This window comes from Hemiscyllium ocellatum, chromosome 10 (assembly GCF_020745735.1).
Source record: "Hemiscyllium ocellatum isolate sHemOce1 chromosome 10, sHemOce1.pat.X.cur, whole genome shotgun sequence".
In the NCBI taxonomy this organism is placed as follows: domain Eukaryota; kingdom Metazoa; phylum Chordata; class Chondrichthyes; order Orectolobiformes; family Hemiscylliidae; genus Hemiscyllium; species Hemiscyllium ocellatum.
Genome location: NC_083410.1, coordinates 110,752,501 through 110,774,874, shown reverse-complemented (window position 1 = coordinate 110,774,874; position 22,374 = coordinate 110,752,501). Strand labels below are relative to the sequence as shown.

The 22,374-nt window shown below is 42.5% G+C and overlaps 1 protein-coding gene across 4 annotated transcripts in view; it reads left to right on the top strand.

Annotated features, from left to right (window-relative positions):
* The window catches only part of meis1b (Meis homeobox 1 b), a 252,384-nt gene that overhangs the window by 151,176 nt on the left and 78,834 nt on the right, over window positions 1–22,374 (top strand). For all 4 annotated transcript variants that reach the window (XM_060831862.1, XM_060831861.1, XM_060831864.1 and 1 more), the window contains exon 9: window positions 11,516–11,592. In XM_060831862.1, the coding sequence (XP_060687845.1) occupies window positions 11,516–11,592 (77 nt within the window). The remainder of the gene's footprint in view (window positions 1–11,515; window positions 11,593–22,374) is intronic.

The window sequence follows — 22,374 nt, the reverse complement described above, 5'->3', positions numbered from 1 at the left end:
TCTGATCTTTGTCAGATCTTACCCCAATGAAACCACAACGTAAAACTTCATCTCCAATATCTCCATGGCCTCACCCCTCTCAGAGAGCTTTTCCATCCCCAAAACTCTTGAAGTCTGGTCTCTTGCATGTCGTGAATTTTTTTCTGACAGAAGAATTTGTATTTGTGACTTTGGGAATTCCCGAAGTGTATTGCAGCCAGTTGAATACTTTTAAAATGAAGTGACTACTGTAATGTGGGAAACACAGTTGCAGACAGCAAGTTCCCACCAACATAACATGGAAATGACCTAGTTTATTGAACCCACAAGCAATATCACAACAAACAATGTTGACCAGGGCACTGGTGGATACTTCCACAGCACTTCTTCAAAACAGGACCTGTAGCACCTTTGACATCCACTTGAGAGGGAAGGTTGAGTCTTGGTTAAATGTCTCATCTGAGAAACAGGACCACTGACTCCCTCAGTACTGCACTGAAATTTCCACCATTGGAGGCCTGGTCATCAGTCGCGCCTCTGTCCCTGTAACCCTTGACCTCCCTCTGGCACTCCTGCAAACCTACTTTTTTTGACCACGCTTTGGATCCTCTATTCTATCTCCTCAATGTCATATTCCGTTTGGTGATTGTTCTTGTGATGTACCTCAGGGACATTGTGCTGTATTAAAGCTGCTACATGAATGCAAGCTGCTGTTGACTTGAAGCCCAGTTGTTCTGAGCACTCTCTTTTCTTTACAGTCAGTGGAAATGTTGACACTGATACGCAACAGAAATAATTTTTCATTGGTGCGTTTCGCTGAAGCCCACTCTCACTTTGCAACAATAAGTCTGATTTTTGTGAAGCAAATGTATTAAGGAATATGGGCCAAAAGCAGGTATATGGAGTTAAGTCACATATCAGCCATGATCTCATTGAATTGAAAGGCTTGAAGGACCGAATGGCCTCCTCCTACTCCTATGTTCCTAATGCAAATCTATTCAGTGTGATTTGCTAAAAATGTGCCTTTGTGCTCTTTTATGAATGAGCAACTCCTCATGGTGAGCAAGAACAGACTGATCAGTCAGTTTACTCTGGACACACATGCAGGGGTGAAAAGGGGTTATGCAGGTTTTGGTATTATTGTTGGATGACTCTTCACCAGGACCATGAGGTGTTAAAGTGGACCCAGTTAAGAACAATCCCAACAGGGCAACAACATTACAACACAGTCTGCACATCGGCCTCCTCGTTAATTTGTATTGTAAGATGCAAAGTTAATTTTGTTTGCACTCCTAATGCATTACTGCTTTCCCAGCCGTCTATGACATAACCATTCTCAAATTCCCATTCGAATCGATTGTTTGCAAATAATTAAGCTTTTAAGAGATGGAGGTTTGTACACGACAAATTAGAGGTCCTGATCATTATAGATCATAGAATGCAAATTTACCTGGATAGTGTGAGATGGCTATGGTGATTGAAGTGTATTTGACTATAAATATTTTTGCTAAATACTTAGGGAGTCATGGTTGCCTTCTGGGGACCATGAGAGAAGCTGGTGTAAGCAAGGGGTGGGGAGGGACAAAACATCCAGGACTAAAGCTTTGATGCAACTCTATAAAGCAGGTTGGAAAGAGACAGATACCTTCCATCTTTAAGAATGAATTCTCTGTTGTGTAAAAGAGTTGGCAGATTTTTGAAAAGCTGTTGTTTTGCTTATCTCTGGCTGATGACGTGATGTCGGCCAGGGTCTAGGATACAGCGTTTTCACTCTGCTTGTGGTGAGAAGCTGAAGTTAGTGGAATGCTTGTACAGTAGCCTGGCCTGTAGCAAGCTGGTTCATTATGAAGTCATGGGGTTCTATCAAGGACAGTAAGCCATTCACTTCTTTGAGTTTGACACAATTCACTGTTAAAGCCCTTTAAGTACCAATTCGATTTTTTTCCCAAAAATGGTGTATTCCTTTCCTTCCTGATATTTTGCTTCAAAGGTTGGGGGTTAACTGCGGGAAGTCACGGTTTTCATGTGATTAAAGCAATTATTATGACTTTCTAAATCTACAAGTCGTCCTTGGCAAACAACAGGCACTGCATTAAAGAACAGATCAGCTGATCTCGGGAGTTTGAAGTACCACAAAATGAAATCTCCCTGTATTTTTGCTGATATTATTAGCATGTTGTTTTGTCATTTAACTTAAATCCCAGCATTGACCAATGCTACCGTTTTAAAAGGAACCACCAAATACTTTGCATTACAGACCAGAGACAGAATTCTTGAAAGTCAATAGCTGGAGGCAGTGTATCAATTAACGTTTAGCACGTCAAATTAGACTCAGTTCATAGCAATTACCTAAAAACCAAATCACATGAATAGTAACAGATTTGAGAACAGTTATTAAATAATAAACAAGGGGGATTTATCTATTTTGGAAGTAGAAAGTGGCAATTTTGGCTTAAAACAAATTAATTATCTCCTCAGAAAGGAGATTTTAGGCAGGAGATTATTATTTGTCCATTATGTTCATTGTTTGGTGTGGATCATTGCCTATATCTAGATTCATGGCTTATCTCCATTTTTTTTTAGATTAGGTTCTCTACAGTGTGGAAACAGGCCCTTCGGACCAACAAGTCCACACTGACCCTCCGAAGAGTAACCCACCCAGATCCATTTCCCTTTGGCTAATGCACCTAACACTATGGGCAATTTAGCATGGCCAATCCACCCCGACCTGCATATCTTTGGACTGTGGGAGGAAACTGGAGCACCCGGAGGAAACCCACGTAGACACAAGGAGAATGTACAAACTCCACACAGACAGTCACTTGAGTTTTTGTCAAAATGCAACAATTTTAAAAATTTTCCCAAAAGACATTGAGACATCCTCAGGCCCTCAATGTATATTCCAAAATACTGTCACATCATTGGAAGTTTAAAGGCAGCGGTTTGCGACACATCGGACTTTTCTGAGTTCAGTGGCTTTTTCAAGATACTGCAGCTACCTCAGAATCACTTTCTGGGAACAGCAGACTACATATCGGTGGTCTGAGGCTGAATACCTGGTGCTCTTTAGGAATTAATTCAAGCTGGGCACTACACTGAGTTTAATTTTAATGCTGCCATTATGGTGATAATGTTTGCAGTGTAAAAGGTTTTACAGTGTCAGACCACAGGGCACTTTCTGCTAACACAGCAAGGGGTGACTGCTTAGCCGTTGAATGAGGACTCAGTTTGCCAGTTGGCACTATAAAAGGCTTTACTGTGTTGTTCTGGAATTCTTTAAAAACAATTGTTGAAAACATAAGCAAGAGATTTTCTTGCAAGTCAGAAGATCACCCTGCAAGTCTGGCCTATTTATAATTCCGAACAATTATGAAGGAGATCTATGGAATATATAAAATACTCTACTTCAACGTTCTTGGAAAAGACCCTGATAGAGTTCCAATAAACACAGTGTTATTTTTGTAAGCAACAGGAAACTTAACAGAATCCAGCAATCTGTACGACATGAGGTAATGGAAATGTGAAGAAACAGTGCTGGAATTAATTGTTGTATCTGACTATTTATTGACTAAACTAGAAAAGGATTGGAAAGACTCTAGAGTTTCTTTCTAATGTGGCCTTTCAAAGCCTAGTGATAAAGAGGAGTCCATTGCCTAAGGCTTATTATGCGATGTCAGTGTTTATGAGGTGGCGATAAAACAATTTCTTTCAGAAACTATGATGTCTCAAAGGTTTTTTTTAATTCATTCATGGGATGTGGGTGTCATTGCAAGGCCAGCATTTGTTGCTCATCCCTGATTACCCCTTGAACTGACTGTCTTGAAGGGAGTGGGTTGCGAGGCCAGTTCACAGGGTAGTTTAAGAGCATTGCAATGGGTCTGGAGTCACATGTAAGCCAGACCGGGGAAAGATGGTAGATGTCCTTCCCTCAATGAGATTAATGAACCAGGTGGAGTCTTATGACATAGTGTAGTTTAATTGTTTGTGTGTCTATCTTTGCACATACCTCTGCACAATATCGTATTCCTTTTTTCCCACTGCATCTCCATTGTTCACTCCTTCATGGTTTCCTAGGAGTAAACGTTTGTTGAGTATGTATTGTCAGTTAGTTTGGTGATTCAATTTCATTAATTGAATTTAAGTTCCATGATCTGCTGTGGTGGGATTCAAGCCCATGTCCACAAAGCATTAGCCTGGTCCTCTGGATTACACTGCTGTCCCCTTGTTTTTAAGGAAGATACTGTTTGATCTTGCATAGATTGCCGAGTTTTTTCTGCGTATTATACCAATATACTTTCGTATGTTTTATAAGGTAAGTTAAGAGAAACCTCGTTATGAGGAAAGGTCACTCGACCTGAAACGTTAACTCTGATTCATTAGCAGAGGGATTGAATTCAAGAGTCGTGAGGTGATGTTGCAGCTGTACAGGACCTTGGTAAGACCACATTTGGAGTACTGTGTGCAGTTCTGGTCGCCTCACTTTAGGAAAGTTGTGGAAGCTTTGGAGAGGGTGCAGAGGAGATTTACCAGGATGTTGCCTGGAATGGAGAATAGGTCGTACGAGGATAGGTTGAGAGTGCTAGACCTTTTCTCATTGGAACGGCGAAGGATGAGGGGTGACTTGATCGAGGTTTATAAGATGATCAGGGGGATAGATAGAGTAGACAGTCAGAGACTTTTTCCCCGGGTACAACAGAGTGTTACAAGGGGACATAAATTTAAGGTGAAGGGTGGAAGCTATAGGGGGGGATGTCAGGGGTAGGTTCTTTGCCACTCCCACAGGCAGCGCATTCCATGCCCCCACCACTCTCTGGATAGAGTCAGAATCATTGGTGACCTTTTAAGCAGCAATTGGATAGGTACATGGATAGATGCTTAAGCTAGGACAAATGTTCTGCATAACATCATGGGCCGAAGGGCCTGTTCTGTGCTGTATTGTGCTATGTTCTATGATTCCTCTCCACAGATGCTGCCAGACTTGCTGAGCTTCTCCAGCAGTTTCTGTTCTTGTTTTTAAAAAAACTGGCATTTGTATAGCATCTTTCACATTCTCAGGACTTGCTAAAGCACTTCACAGTCAATGAAGTGCTTTCAAACTGTAGTCATTATTTCACTTCAGCCAATGAATTTCAGCACAGCAATAGAGAGCAATGAGATAAATGACCCGATTGTAGCGGTGTCAATTATGAAGAATTACTGTCTATTTGTAGCACAGAATTAGGCCATTCAGCCCTTAGGGCTCATGGCTCCACATGAATCTCCTTGAAGCCCATTGATGAGTTACAAAGTTCAGTACTATCTGGGGTAACACTGGTTAAAGCTTGATGATTCTGACTGGGGCATTGCTTTCACCTTTAAAGGACATGTAGCTCAAATAAAAAAGAGCTAATGCTAATTAAAGCTAATGCCAGTACAGGAAGCCAGTTAGAAAGTAAGAACTAGGAGCAGGAGTAGGCTGTCTGGCCCACCGAGCCTGCTCTCCCATTCAATACGATTCTAGCTGATCTTTTCATGGACTCAGCCCCACTTAACCTGCCTGCTCACTGTAATCCTTAATTCCTTTACTGTTCAAAAATCTATCTATCTTTGTCTTAAAAGCATTAAACCTTGAAGCCTCAACTGTTATACAGGGAAGGAAATTCCACAGATTCACAACTCTCTGGGTGAAGAAGTTCCTCCTCTGTTCCGGCCTAGCTCAGTTGGTTAGACATCCAATGGTGGTTCAGGATACTGCTGACAATGTGGGGATTGGTTCCATTCTGACTGGGATAGACCTCACTTGCCCATACAATCTTGGAATAAAAATGCAGGTTAAGAAGTGGTTCGGAGACCCTGGAGGAATTGAGGGTGGGTGAAACATGAAGAAGAAAGCACCATCTCTGAGGAATGCACCAAGCAATCACAACAAAATAAACAAATTAACGTCTTCGAGTGGATGCAGTTTAATAAAGTCTCTCAAAGATGTAGTTGCAGCGAGACGGAGCTTGACAATGAAGAATTCCTGCATTTTCAGCAAGAAGGGACAAAGGAGGAGAGGTAGCTTACTGTAAGAGTAAATCTTGGGATAAAGACAGTCAAGAGAAAGGGTCTCAGCTCAGAAAATCAAGACGTAGAATCAGTATGGATGGAGCTAAGAAGCAGCTAGAGGACAAAGAGCTTTGATGGTAGTAATGTACAGGCACTTGAGCAGTAATTGTGATTTATGAGCATGGTATGAGAGGGGCACATGACAAAGACAATGTTGTAACCATGGAAATTGGACTGAACTATCTAGGGTTAAGGGGGATGTACCCGAACCCACCCCCACTCCTTCAGAAGAAAGGGGGTTAAAAACTCACCGGATTTGACAGAAAGCAGTCTTAACAAGCTGCCTGTCAGACCTCCACCACCCATTGGAAAGAAGTCCCATGCCTCAATTCTGGTCTGGCTCCTACAGGAAAGATGTTGTGAAACATGAAAAGGTTCAGAAAAGATTGACAAAGATGTTGCCAGGGTTGGAGGATTTGAGCTACAGGAAGAGGATAAGTAGGCTTGGGCTGTTTTCCCTGGAGTGTTGGAGGCTGAGGGGTGTCCTTATAGAGGTTTACAAAATCATGAGGGGTATGGATAGGGTAAATAGATAAGGTCTTTTCCCTGGGGTGGGACAGTCTGGAACTAGAGGGCATAGGTTTAGTGTGAAAAGGGAAAGATTTAAAAGGGACAACTTTTCACACAGAGGATGGTGCATGTATGGAATGAACTGCCAGAGGAAGTTACAACATTTAAAAGGCATCTGGATGGGAACATGAATAGGAAGGGTTTAGACATATATGGGCCAAATACTGGCAAATGGGACTAGACTAATTTAGGATATCTGGTCAGCATGAACGAGTTGGGCCGAAGGGCCTGTTTCCATGTTGTACATGCCTATGATTCTAAGAGCTGGGTAAGTCGAACCAATTTGAGCAGGGGGGTAGGAGCAGCATAGGGAGTGGGGCAAGGAAGGACAAAAGGGAAAGATCAGGTCTGAGGGAGGGATGTCCTTGATGCCCCCACAGTGACCCCCACCATGTTTCTACCTCAGACAGTGGAAAATAACCTCTGCACTTGCATCTGCGTTACAAAGCCCAGGGAATCAGGGCAGTGTTAGTCCTTACTTGCCACTTCTCTGGGTCATTAAAGGTCTGTATAAACCCAAGAGAGGTTGCCCTGGTGCACATTTTACTTACGCACTTGGCATATTTTACCTGCCCCTCCCCACAGAAAATATGCCCGTGTCATATTTTCGGGCATATTTTCTGTGGGGAGGGGCTTGTAAAATCCGGGCCATAACAGAGAGGGCATGTTGATCAAACCTAACCAGTGCATTAAGGAACCAACTAGGGAAGAGGCCATTGTAGGTCCCCTGGCAGGGGTGGGAGGCGAGGGGAAGATCTGTTTGACTGTGGTTACAAGCCAGAGAGTTGCGAGAAGTTTAGTATCCAGGAGAGAATGAATGAGAAATTGGTGAGGAAAAGAACAGAAAATATTTGTCGAAATGGATGGTGAAAGAAATAGACTATGAAGCTTCCAAAGTTACGTGAAAATGGAAAGAATTAACAACACTCCATCCTTAGATTCAGAGACGTTAAAACAGGGATTAAGAAAGTGGCAACAAAACAAATATTTTGTCATCAGCCTTCTTGACGGAAGACACATAAAACATTTCAGAAATAAGAGTGGACCATTATTATTTATAAAGAAATGCACTAAAGAAATGATTGGGACTAAATATTCACCAATCCTCTGTATCTCTGAACAGAAGCAGAAATTGCTGGAGAAGCCGGCAGCATTAGTGGAGAGAAAGAGAGAGAGAGAGAGAGAGAGAGCAGGGTTCATGTTGTGTCTGATTTCCAGCATCCGCAGTTCCGGTTAATCATCTGGGCACAGAGGTTTGAATCCCCTTGCGGCTAATGGTTAAATTTGAATTCAGTTTTTAAACAGCTTCTCCAATGGTGACCGTGAAACTATCGTCAATTGTTGTAAAACCTCGAATGGTTCACTAATGTCCATGAGGGAAGGAAATTTGCTGCCTTGACCCAATCTGGCCTGCGTGTGACTCCAGATCCACAGACCCAGATGGGCAAGCAATCCACGATGCCATTATCCTGTGAATGAATGAAAGAGAAATCCACAGGAGAGGGCAGATGAGTCTTTGCAATGATGTTTCTGAACTAACTGCACAGAGGCTGGTATCCTGTCGTTAAATCACCCTTTATTTCAAAACTGAAAGAACTGCAGATGCTGTAAATCAGAAACAAAAACAAATTGCTGGAAAGGCTCAGCAGGTCTGGCAGCATCGGTGGACAGAAATCAGAGTTAACGTTTTGGCTCGAACAAACTGCACCCTGGGAATGCAAGGGCTTTCTCAAAAGCGCCACTGCAGAAGGAAGGGAGTGGGAGAGGGAAAGAGATGCACATCCGAGGAAAAATGCCAAAGGGGAAACAAGATGGAGAAAGGTAATGAGAGAGGCTGACAGAGGTAAGTGGAGAGAGAGAGATGGAGGGAGAGCGTGGGAGGCACAGGTTAGAGAAAGAAAGTGAGAGGAAGAGCCAGGGAGAAATAAAAAGGAAGAGGAGGAGTAATAGATTAATAGGGGAAAGAAAGTGAGATTAACAATGAGAGAGAGAGAAATATGGAGAACTAGACAAAGAGAGGGAGATTGATCGAAAGAGTCAAAGATCACGTTGAGATCAAGAGAAATGGAATAGCTTTTTTCCTGTATTACACTGTCACTGCAACAGAAGAGCTTTCAGATAAAGCCTGTCAAAAAGTATGGTGCTGGAAATTTACAGCAGGTAAGGCAGCATCTGAGGAGCAGGAGAGTCAACATTTCAGGGAAGCAGATTTTAAGGAGAATCCCAGATTTTAAGGATCTGGGAGAGGTAGAAAGCCAGCGAGGTTTCAAGAGGGAATTCCAGAACTTGGGGCCCAGTCAGCTGACAACACCGTTGCCAATGGTGAAGCAATGGGAATCGGGGGGAGCTGAAGGGATGATTATCAGAGATATTCACTAACCTTTGAGGGTCCTGGGGTTGGAGGGAAGAAAGAGAGATTTGGAAACACGGATTGGAATTTTAACTGGAGGTGTTGCCTAACTGGGTGCCTGTGTTGGTTAGGGAACAGAGAGGTGATGGATGAACAGGACCTAACGCAAGCTCAGGCTCATGGCTGCAGAGTCCTGGAGGACCTCACGGACGAATCCAGCTAGGTTGTTAATTTAGTGACAATGCAAGCTGAATACCGGGCATAACATTAGTACCTTTGCTTGGCTTGCAAAAAACTGAAGAGAGTGTAGGAGGTCTTGAGGCACAGTAGTAGCATCATTACTTCTGCTCCCAGAAACTCTGAGTACAAAACCATTCCAGCTCTTGCTGGCCATGAATTGATCATGGGCCAGACAGGTTGACTTGTCAGTTTGTAAATTCCTCCAGTTCCCTTAGTGCCTGGCGACAAGATCAACAGAGTGTCCTAGAGAGCCATCCCTGCAGTAGACTCTGTCAAAGCACCGCAGTGTAGTGCTCGTAAATGTGCACCAATGCATTAAGTCTATGGTCCCATTCTCAGAAATGAGGACAGGACAAGGTAGAGGCAAATGAAGAAAATGTTGAGTATGGTATATTCCTCAAGGTAGAACAGAATAAAAGCATATTTCACTTATCATGACAAAGATATCCAGCATCGTGCACATTGTATGCTAAAAGCAGCAAGTACACTTGCATTTCCCTTCAACGTAAATCTAGACAGAATGCTTATGGATCTGCCTCCCTAATACACTGGATGTCATATAACTGCAGTCAGTGGAAGGCACCTTTTCAATGGGTGCATAGGGAATTGACTTTTTAAAATGAACAAGTTTGTGGCCTCAGTGATTGCAGCCTCAAAATATTGACATGTGATCAGGCTGGGAGGGGATATCAATGCATGTCCAAAGATATTCAGCCTTGGACTCTCCCTTACTGATCGTACCCTTAATACTGTGCAGCGTACAGTATAACTCTGGCCAGAGGTAAGACAATGCATTCTGCACCTATCCCTCAGTCTCAGGCTAGAGTTTCGGTTTGATCTCAATATTGTGTTCTCCAATTATAGTCTTGAGAGGAAGATCCCATACGTCATTCAAGTCAAACTCAGAAATACTTTTTTGAATGTTGCTTTGTTGATTAAAGATTTTAATATTTTTTGATTATTGAACTACTTTTTTCCCCTTCTGAGGGAAAGCACAAAATCTTGTTATTTTTACTGTACATATATAGTAACATGTAGTATATGTGTGTGGTGCAGAGAATTATCCCCGCTTCGAATCATGCATAATTCTTTTCAACACTAGCTCAGATTTCTGATAATGCATTAAATGCTATTTAAATCCATTTATTTATTGTTCCTGGGATTTGGGTGTCATTCTGATTGTCCGGGAGAAAGTGGGAATGAGCTGTCATCTTGCATCAGTGCAATCCACATCGATCCACAATGTTGTAAGGGAGGGAGTTCAGGATTTTGACCCAGCGACACTGAAGGAATGGTGTGTTTCTAAGTCAGGATGGGGAGTGCTTGGAGGGGAACTTGCAGGCGGTGGTGTAACCATGTATCTACTACTGTTCTCTTTTGTGGTGGTGGAGGTGTGGGTTTGGAAGGTGCAGTCAAAGGAGCCCTGAAGAGTGGCCGAAGTACAGTTTGTATAATCATGAACACCAAGGGAGATGGCGTCTACAATTAACTTGGTAGAAAGTGTGTTGATCAAGTGGGCCCCTTCACCTTGCATGGTGTCAAGCTTTTTAATGTTGTTGGAGCTGCACTATCCAGGCAAGTGGGGACTATTCCATTACGCTGACTTGTGCCTTGTGATAGTGAGCAAGCTTTAGAAAGTCAGTAGATGTGTTAGCCACTGCAGGGTTCCCAGTCTCTGGCCTGCTCTTGTAGACCCAGTCTTTAGATGGCTAAATATTTTTGGTAACCCCAGGATGTTGATGATGGGGAGAATTGAATGCCAAGAGGAATGGCTCCAGTTTAGTTTCTGGACATCAGCTCTGGTTTTATTATCCGAGATAGGGATCACATTAATGATTACTTGAAAATCTCTGGAATGGTGCAATCAGAAACTTTGAATTAGTGGGCTTGAGATTCCAAGGAAAGTTTGGTGATTGTTTTTTCAAAAATTAGAATTTTATAATATTGCACACCCGAAGGATAAATGGGAAGCAGATACTAATTAATTTTTACGGTCTTCTGTGAAATTGCCTGTCTAGTTCTCTAATAAACTTGAGTGAGCAGGTACAGCTAGCATCTTAATTAATGTAGCTGTTTCTACACTTCAGTTAACTTTATAATTGGCTTCCCATTTGCTGTCATTAATTAGATGATTTCAGATCCCACTAATGCTTAGGAGACTACCAAACCTCAGCTTACTTGCGTTAATTAATGAACATATTCTAACTTGGTGCATTTTCACACTGCTTATAAGTCCTCTTGCCTGATTGCCCTAACCTAACTGTGGTTCTCTGCTTTGGCATTTCGCAGCATCCCTACCCATCAGAAGAGCAGAAGAAGCAGCTGGCTCAAGATACGGGGCTTACAATTTTACAAGTGAACAACTGGTATGTAGTTTGATTTTGCTGACATACAGACAGTGCTGTGGCCCCTGGCAAATTCCACCTAATGATCTCCGTTAAGAGAACACACCTTGTGGTCCCTTCAAATAGCTTGAGAGGAAAGGTGTTCCCTGTAGATAACCCAGTAACTGGTCTCATTCTGTTTTGCTTCCCTCTGCATCTATGTGCATACGTTATGTTTAATTAGATTTGAACAAAGTTGTCGGTGAAGAAATAATTAGGTCGAGGATCCCTACCAAGGAAAATTGGCTGATAATGGTAATGTTTTAAGATTTTTTTAATGTTTCAATGCTATTGGGCAATAGAATTACTGTCCAGATATATCATTCTGTTTAAATACTGATTGGCCGTGGCATCATCAGGGAAATAGCTTGGAGCGGTCAGTGGTGCTGAGCTTGACGAGTGTGTGAGGAAACTGAATTACCCTCAGCAGATCCAGCCATTAACCTGGGGTGCTTCAGTGTTCTTGTCATTTCAGCTGTGTGTTAATTCAGCTCCCTCACGCTCCAGGCCAATTCCTAAATTATGTCATCAACACTCCGCCTTGCAACAGAAATATGCAAACAAAAACACAACAAAGCAAACGGATCTCACAGTCACCTCCTCGGCTCCTTGCCCACAGCTCTTATTAGAAGAAAAGAAAAGTGTGACGGGCTGTTTAAATTTAAATGTCACCTTTTAAATGTCGGTTTAACAAGGTTTAAACTGGTTGTCGCACAGTTACCGCCATTTAATTAATTTAGGTGGGAAAGAACACTTTATAGTCCAAAAAAAACCAACCTTAACATTGACTCTGTTTCCACCACCTCGGTTAAGTTATCTTTGTGCAATTGTGTGATGAATTGGAGAGTAGAATGATGAGAGTAAAAATGATGAAGGGCTTATGCTCGAAACGTCGAATTCTCTATTCCTGAGATGCTGCCTGGCCTGCTGTGCTTTGACCAGCAACACATTTGCAGCAGTAGAATGATGAGAACCTACTGAATCAGTGATGGAAACCCGGCTTTACCTCTGTCCAATGTGAGTGATTAACTTTAATAGTGGGTGTATTCATACTGGGGCTGGGGGGAAGGTGCAAACTGGTCTTGTACCCAATCACACCAGTTTCTCGACTGGGATAAAATAGAACTCATTGGATAGGAGGGTGTAAAGTCAACACTTGAGCTGATCTTCCCATCCCAATGATGGGTTAAAATTAGGCCCAGAGTATTTTGAATGTCAGTGCACCTCGGCAAGTGTCCTCACCACCACCAACATCGCCACACACAAACCCTCCTCAGTCCATGCTACGTCCACCGAACCACACCCCTCATCCCTTTCCTGGTTTTTTGTTGTGATACTGGTCTTTGGTCTCTTGCTGCCTGTTCCTGAACAACCGTTCCTCACCTGTCAGTGGTCATCACCAGAGTTACGCAACTCTCGAAGCTGGAGCTTGTCTGTAAAGTACAGGAATGTCTCACAGAACTTCACAGAAATAAAAAGACAGATGTGAACCGAGTAGAGGGGGAGAGAATGTTCCCACTCATAAAAAGGTTGAGAACGAGAATGGAACAGGTTTAGTGTGATGGCTAAAAGAAGTAGAATTGAGACAAGGAGAAGCTTTTTAACACAGTGTGTGGTTAGGGTCTGGAACGCATTGTCTGGAAGTGCGGTGGAGGCAGGATCAATCAAGACATGCAAAAGAGAATTCAATGGTTGCTTAAAGGGAGCAGTGCGCAGGGTTACAGAGGATGACATTAAGTAAATTGTTCATCTGGAGAGTCAGTGCAGACATGCTGGGCTCAATGGCCTCCTTCTGTGCTGTAATAATTCTGTGGATTCTGAGAGTATGGAAGGAGCCAGATAGCTGACCCTGATGTTCCCTAGCACCCACACGGGATAATTATCTAGTAATCAGGGTGGAAATCAATTGATATCGTTATTCCTCCTCTTTAGTCTGGGGATGGTCTAGCTCATCTAGCTTGGCTCAGCCTTGTGATCCCATCACAATCTCGAAGTGAAACGGAGATTTTTGGATTTATACAGTTTAATCCACTGACCTGAGAGAATGCTTTTATCTAGCAGGCTATAAGGTATTAAACAAACTGATATCCATACATTGAATTGGGCAGCCGAAGAATTTCAGAGTTTTACAAAGTTTTCATTGGACATCTGTGTTTAACACAAACTTCTGTTTCCACCTGCCCCTTCTGGCCCTTTTCCCCTGGTCCAGGAGCTGCACCCTCCACGAGGAAGAATTTATAGTTTAATTGTTCAACAATGTTATACATGTCTCTGGAGCAGCTGGGACTTGAATCCAGGTCTCCTGGCTCAGAGATAGGGACATTACCACTGCAACACAGGAACCCTAAAGATCTGAGTGGAAATACCAAGCCCAATGAGCATCACTTTCTCCCAGTCAACTCTAGAGCTGTTTCTGTTTCACTCTGACAGGAAGCTTCATGTTAGAGAAGTGAATAATAGCACTGCCTAACATGTACCAATCTGGGGTTCACTTCCCTGATGGGGAATGTCTAACTGCTGTATGTAACTCGTGTTTCTTTAAGGGAGTTTGTGGTGCAGTGGTAATTCCCCTGTCTCTAAGCCAGGTGACCTGGGTTCAAGTGCCACCCAGAGGTGTGTAATGACATGTCCGAACACGTTGCTTGGAAAATATCGAACAGAACTTCTATTTGATCTGTGAACAGACTTGTTTCTAACCAGTATGTTAATATTGCCATGTAAAGCTGATCAAGAACTAAAGGATTTTGAGCCTCATGGGACATCAGTGCATGTTGGACCCTCTGAATTATTACCACATTCAGGGCCTCAGTTTAGACCACCCCTCCCCCATCTTAAAGGCAGCTCCTGAGAGAGTGCAGCACCTCCTGCATTGACATGGCAGCCAGCTATTGTCCTGTGCTCTGCAACCCAGGCATGAACCTGTTTAACCTTCAGGTGGCCTGAGGGTCCTTCCTTTTGTTGTCTGATTTCTGACACTGGTGGTAGCTAAATCCGTTTTCCTGAGCCCGGGATCAAATTCCAGAGCTCCCAGCTCGGCAATCACCAGTGGGTGAACTCTGCTCAGAGATAACTCATTGTCTGTGCAGTTTTCTTTGAGACATCTCAAAGATATGAGAGAAATGCGGGATTCATGAGGAGAATAGAGACTCTTGGAACTCAGGGAAGATTGAATTGTCCGGGGACTGTTTTCTTTGGAGCAGAGGGGAGATTTATTTGAGGTGTATATTATGTAAAGGGACCTAAAGAAAGTCGATAGGAAGGACCAGTGTCCTTTAGCAGACAGGTCAATAACCAGGAGGCATGGATTTAATTTAATTGAAGAAAGATTAGTGGGGAAATGCAGAGAGAGAAAGAAAATCACCCAGAGGGGGTCTGGCACCCATGGCTGAAAAGGTATTAGCAGCAGAAATGCCTGTTGCATTAAAAAGGGCAGAAGGATATGAACTTGGAGATGTGTAACCTACAGGGTTACAGAGCATTAGAAAACAGGATTATATGGATAGATCTCTCCCAGCAGTCAAAGCCTCAGGCTCAGGTTCAGGGGAAAGCTTGACTGAGCTCATAGAGTCCTACAGCACAGAGGAGGGTCTTTGATTATCAAGTGAGTGCTGACTTATTTACACTCGGTCTTCCACATTGTAGAAAGATTTGACAGAGCAGCAAGAAGTGACGGGTTCTAATGGCAAGATAATGAGGAGTGAGAGATTTAGAATGTCACTAGTGTTTCTTTAAGGGAATGTATGGTGCAGTGGTAGTGCCCCCGTCTGTAAGCCAGGTGACCTGGGTTCAAGTGGCACCCAGAGATGTGTAATGACATTTCTGAACAGGCAAAACCGAAGAGCTAAAGGTGAGAACTTGTTATGATTCAGTGAGTTGTTGTGATCTGAAATGTGTTTCCTGGGAAGGTGGCAAAAGTAATTCCAATAATAACATTCAAAAGGAAATTGAAGAAGTCATTATGAGTGAAACAATGTAGAGATTTGGGAAAAAGGCAGTGGAGTGATTATAGAATTCTTTCAAAGAGCCAGTAGAGGAGCAGCAGGCTGAAAGGACTCCCTCTCATTCTGCTCTTCGATGGTACGAGTATTCCAGAGTATTTTTATTAAGATGAATAAAGCGCGATTGAATAATAAGAATACTAAATAAACTCAAGTTTTCCGGAGATTATAGGAAATTGGAAGACTGATTTGCTCATACAGAATTTGGGTTGAGTCCCTGGTTATAGACATATCTATGTGGCTCCTCTCTCCTAAATCTGAACTGACGTGAATTTGGAATTCTTGCATGAATTCTCAAAACAGTAGCCAGACTTTGACAGTGAATGTTCAGAGGAATGACCTGCTGTGGGGTGTGAAAATGTCTTGACATGAAGGATAAAAACAATTCTGGAAATTATCGACTTGTCCTCCCAAAACTATTAGTGTAGAAACTTTAATGGCATAGTATGAGCTCTTTGTAGGATAGAGTGACTGAACGCTGTTTGTATGCTGCCCCTTTGTGATTACCTTGGATTGTGAAGCTCATTGAGGAAGGTGAGAATGTGACTACAGCTGTGGTTTATGGTCTCCCAGTACATGAGACTATAAGACATAGGAACAGAAGCCATTCAGCCCATCGAGTTTGCTTCACTATTCAATGAGATCACTGCTGATCTGATAATCCTAACTCTATCTTCCTCATAACCCCTGATTCCCTCACTGATTACAAATCTATTTACCTCAGCCTTGAATATGCCCCAACCTCGATAGCCCTCGGTGGTAAAGAATTCCATAGATTCGCTACTCTCCTCATTTCTGTGTTGGTTGGGTGAATCCTTACTTTGAGGTGATGCCCCCTGGTGTTAGACTCTCCCACAAAGGGAAACAAGTTCTCAGTCTCTACCCTGTCAAGCCCCCAAAGAATCTTGTACGTTTCAATTACATCATTCAATAATGTAATTCAACTCAATTCCCAAGGAGTACAGGCCCATCCTACTCAAGCTCTCCACATAACACAGTCCCTGCATATAGTGAATCTTCTCCAGTGCCAATATATCATTCCTTCAATAAGGTAATAATTGTATATTCCATTCCCTTTGAAATAAAGGCCATATTCTATTCGCCTTCCCGAATACCCACTGAATGCAGGTTCTAGCCTTTTGTGATTCATGCACAAAGTCTCCGAAATCCCTCTGTGCTGCAGTTTTCTACAGTCTTTCTTCATTTAACTAATATTCAATTCCTGTCTTATTCTTCTTACCAAATAATTGTGGCTCCAACTCTGATTCCTGACGCACATCGCTAGTTGCAGGTTGCCAAACTGAGAGTGACCCCCTTATCCTAACCCAGACTTCTCTTAATTAGCCAATCCCACATCCATGTTAGTGTACTCGATCAAGTAGCAAGGCCACTTAGCTCATTAATGAGTCCAATGTGTGTCACCTTATGCAATGTCTTATAACAATCCAAATGTATTAAATCCATTGTTTTCATTTTATCTATCCTGCTTGTTACCTCCTCAAAGAATTTTCCCTTGAAGTCACGTTGACTCTGCTTGATCATAGTATGTATTTCTAAATCCTCTGCTATTACATCTTTTATAATAGATTCCACCATTTGCCCACTAACAGATGTTAAGCCAACCATTGATAGATTCCTGTTTTTTTTTGTCTCCTTCCCATCATAAATAAAGGTGCTCCATTGGCAGTTTTCCAATCCTCAGGCAATTTTCCAGAATCTAAGAATTCTTGGGAGATTACAACCAGTGCATCCATTATCTCTGTATCTACTTATGTTAATGTGCTAGGATGCATCCCATCAAGTCCAGGGAACTTAAAGGTCTTTAGGCCTATTAGTTTTCCTCAGACCTTTTTCTCTAGTGATGGTTATTGGATTTATTACCTAAGCCCCTCTAACCTCTTGATTACTAAGTAATTTTGAAATGCTATTCATGTCTTCTACCATGAAAACTGATGCAAAACATTAATTCAACAGCTCTACAATTTCCTGGATTTCCATTATTATTTCCCTAGCCACCTCCTCTAAGAGACTATGTTCATTTTGGCTTCTCTCTTCCTTTTTATATATTTGAAGAAGCTCTTCCTGTCCATCTTGATTTTACCTGCAAGCTTCAAGTCTCGAGGGACTGTCCAATCACCTGCAAAACTGCAGTGTGCTGCTTCTGACCATAACGTCCGCAACAGGTTGACTGATTGAATTTGCTTTCCCTACAACATGATGCTCCATTCCATTTATTGAGTGACCGGGGTTGGGGTTTAAATCTGAATGCTTACTTAATCCCAGTTAACTGCATTGATCCCAGTTAACAGTCAAATGCAGGGTCACCGTCTGTGACTATCTCCTGGGGGTGGTTGCCAGTCACTTTAGTTGTAACATTCAGGAATTGGGTTGGAAGCTGTCTTCTAAATTATCTTGAAACACCAGTGAAGGTGGAGTTGATCTGTATCAACATGGCAGAGGTAATCTGGCTGCCATCCCAGTTTTGAGGAAGGCGTCATTGTCATAGAGATGTACGGCATGGAAACAGACCTTTTTGGTCCAACTCTTCCATACTGACCAGATATCCTAAATAAATCTAGTCCCATATCCCTCTAAGCCCTTCCTATTCATAAACTCATCCATATGCCTTTTAAATATTGTAACTGTACCAGCCTCTACACTTCCTCTGGCAGTTCATTCCATGCACACACCACCCTCTGCGTGAAAAAGTTGCCTCTCAGTTCCCTTTTATGTCTTTCCCCTCGCACCCTAAACTTATGCCCTCTAATTTTGGACTCCCCTTCCCTGGGGAAAAGGCCTTGACTATTTGTACCCTATCCATGCCCCTTCATGATTTGTTAAACTTGTACAAGGTCAGCCCTCAGCCTCCGACGCTCCAAGGAAAACAGCCCCAGCCTATTCGGTCTCTCCCTATAGCTCAAACGCTCCAACCCTGGAAACATCCTTGTAAATCTTTTCTGAACCGTTTCAAGTTTCACAACGTTCTTTCTATAGGAGGAAGACCAGAATTGCACACAGTATTCCAAAAATGGCATTACCGATGCCCTGTACTCTACAACATGACCTCCCAACTCCTATACTCAATACTTTGACCAATAAAGGCAAGCATACCAAATGCCTTCTTCACATTCAGTGGGATTTGTCTTCACTTGGAAGAAATGGTGATTGAAGCAGAATGTGATCTTGTTTGGAAGGAAGAGAGAAGTAAGCAGATGCACATATGGAAATACAATAATTCACAATACAGAATTGATTACCCCAGCTTGTCCAATCTCGCCATGTAACTAAGTCCCAGTAGCAGGTGAACACTTCCTGTAGCTTTGGTTGCATCAATCTCTGATTAACATTGGGTGCACTCCACGGTGGTTTAGTCTGTTGATTGCCACCTGTTTAATCCTCTAAAATGGTGTATTGTCTCCAATCATCTCAACAGATAAGACAAACCCTTTCAGTTGCAAACAGGCGATAAAACTCAGTAACAAGGCATGATTTGTTGCTGTACATCAACACACTGTAAATCAGACTTCATATAGTTGTAGCTCTGAAATTCTGCTGGGGATCGAAATTCAATAGCCATTAAAACTAACTGTATCTAATTAATTGTCTAAATATTTTAGATGGATGTTTGTAGTAGGAAATTCTACTCTCTTTGATGTGAAAAAGCAGAAAATCACCAGAACAAGTTCGCAATGTTCCGGGGGTTGCCAGTTAGCAGATAAAAATATTTTGTTCTTTCAATAAGTGCCAGGGATTAATATTTTACAGCTTTGATTACAACCATAATCCATTTTAGTGATTAAATTGGACTCCCATGTTGACATCACCTGCATTACAAACCATGTTCGTTTAGTAAGAGAAGGGAGCAAGCCTCGAGGAGAGATTTGTGATTCTCTATTATTAAACCCCATTATAGAAAATGTAATTTCTGTCACTATAATCCGGGCATTGTTCAATTTCAGTGCCAGAGAGATAACTAGCTACTTACAATATATTTGCCTTTGGAGATTTAATTTACAAAGTGCACTATCTGGCAGGCACAGGCAGACTAACATGACTGAAGCTTGTAAGGGTTATCAGCTTCTCTGACCCGAGAACAACCCCTGCACAATCGATTTCTGTGACGGTGATGGGGCTGAGAGTGCTGGGGGTGGATGCACAGTTACAGTCAGGGATAATGGGATAGTAGTTTGCAAACAGCCGACAAGGAAGAAGGGTGCTTTGAGCACCATTGCAGGTTGAGTTCACGCATCATCCGAATGGGACACATCCTGTCAGGCTGCAGGGTCGTACCTCAGAGCTGGGGGCTCTGCGGTTTACTATCAGACCAGAATCCTAATACATGTATCAATGTTACAGTGACAATTTATAGCTTCGACCCTGCGTGGTGGCATTGAAGAGATCCACGTGATGTAATTCCTTCCTATGCAACCTAACCATATGTGTAGACCCTTGAATGTAGGTCAAGGCTGCAGTGGATGGTTCTATTTAAAGTTATTTTTGAGTTCTGTTTTCACCCTGGACTTTTTATAGATCACCGGTGTTTAATCACACTGCCAACACACCATTACATTACATTGTTTCATTATGTTTTATGGATACAAATATTTTGTCATATGATATTTCATGGAGACAGAATTGGCTGAGTGACAGGAAATAAAGTGTCAGGTTAATGGATTTTCTTTGGACATGGACAAGGTATGTTGTGAAGTTCCCTAGGGGTCAGTGCTGGCTGGGATCTTTGCTTTACCTGATCTATATTAATAATCTAGACCTTGGCGTACAGGGCACAGTTTCACAATTTGCTGCTGATAGGAAACTCAGAAGCGCTGGAAACTGTGAGTAGTCCAGGAGAGAAGTTCCAAAGAACAAGGGCAAGTTGGTAGAATGTGCAGACGGGTGTAATTCAGTGCAGGAGAAGTATGTGGTGATGCACTTTGAAGGAAGAAGATGAACAGACCGAATAAATTAAAGGATTGCACTTTTATGGGGCACAGAGACCTGGATGTGCAGATGTATGTAAGTCATTAAAAGTGGCAGGACGGGTTGAGAGAGAATAGTTAATACAATATACTGTATCTTTATTAATAGGGACATAGAGTGCAACAGCAGGGAGATTATGTTGAACTTATATAAGACACTAATCAGCTGGAGGATGCAGTTGTGTGGGCCTGCATTTTTGAAAGGATATGGGAACGTTGGAGATAAGCAGAAGAGGTTTCTGAGAATGGTTCCATGGATGAGAAATTTCAGTGGTGAAGATAGTTTGGGGACTTTGGGACTGTTCTCCTTCGATAAGAGGAGGCTGGGAGGAGATCTGGTAGAAATATTCAAAGTCTTGAGTGGTCTGGACCAGGTAGATGGGGAGAAAATGTATCCATTCATGAAGGGCTCAAAAACAGGAGTTAAAGAAATGAGTGGAAGATGTAAAAATGACATGAGGAAAGACCTTTCTGTGCAGCGAGTATTTGGAGTCTGGAATGCACAGCCAGAGTATCTGGTGGTAGTAGGTCTAACTGGGGCATTCAGGAAGGAATTAGAGAGTTACTTGAACAGGAAGAATTTGCTGTGTTACATGGATATGGCAGGAGAATCATTCATCCAGAGAGCTGGCAGATGGGCAGAATGGCCCCCTTCTGTGCCGTAATAATTCTGTCGTTACCAGTATCTAATTGGTCAATGTAGAACATGTCATCGATAACTTTTTTCTTCTTTACTGCTTTATGACAATCAGTTTTAGAGTCACAGAGTCTTAGAGATGTACAGCATGGAAACAGACCCTTTGGTGCAACTCATTATGAGAAGTGCCTGGTTCCAGCTGTCCAATAGAATAACCAAATGCTGCAGATTCTGGAAGTCTGAAGCAAAAACAAAAATCGCTGTAGAAACTCAGCAGGTCTGGCAGCATCTGTGCAGAGAGAAACAGAGTAAGTAATTTGACTTCGATAGGTGAAAGTGAGGACTACAGATGCTGGAGATCAGAGTCAAGATTAGAATAGTGCTGGAAAAACACAATAGGTCAGGCAGCATCTGGGGAGCAGGAAAATCGACGTTTTGGGCAGGAGCCCTTCATCAGGAATCAGCCCTTTCCTGCTCCTCAGATGCTGCCTGACCTGCTGTGCTTTTCCAGCACCATTCTAATCTTGACTCCAATGCCTTTTTGAAGAAGAGTCCTACCAGTCTCATGGCTCTCTCTCTCTCTCTCCAAAGATTCTGCCAGACCTACTGAGTTCTCCAACAATCTCTGTGTTTATTTCGGGTTACTGCTGATGTTTGATGTCATGGTCAGATTATTCTTCCCTCCCCACACTGATAATCCCCTAATCAACTGGTAACCGATGAGCATGTGAATTAGAAGCAGTAAGAGGTCAGGTGAGCCTGCTCCACCATTGATAAGATCCATGGCTGACCTACTAATGGCTTCAACTCCATATTCCCACCTACCCAATGCCCTTTGACTTTCTTCTTTGTCAGGAATGTATCAAATTGGCCTGAAGAATATACTATGACCCTGCCTTAACCACTCTATGGAGAAGAGAGTGCCATAGAATCACTACCGTCTGAGAGAAAAGGAATTCTCTTCAGCTTTGTCAATGAAGGAAAACCACTTGTTTTAAACTGTGTCTCTTAGATCTCATCTCTCCCATAAGGGAAAACATCCTATCCAGAACTCATCCTATCCAGAACTCATCCTATCCAGAACTCATCCTATCTAGCTCTCTCAGGATCTTAGTGTTTCATTTAAAACACCTCTCATTCTTTGACTCAT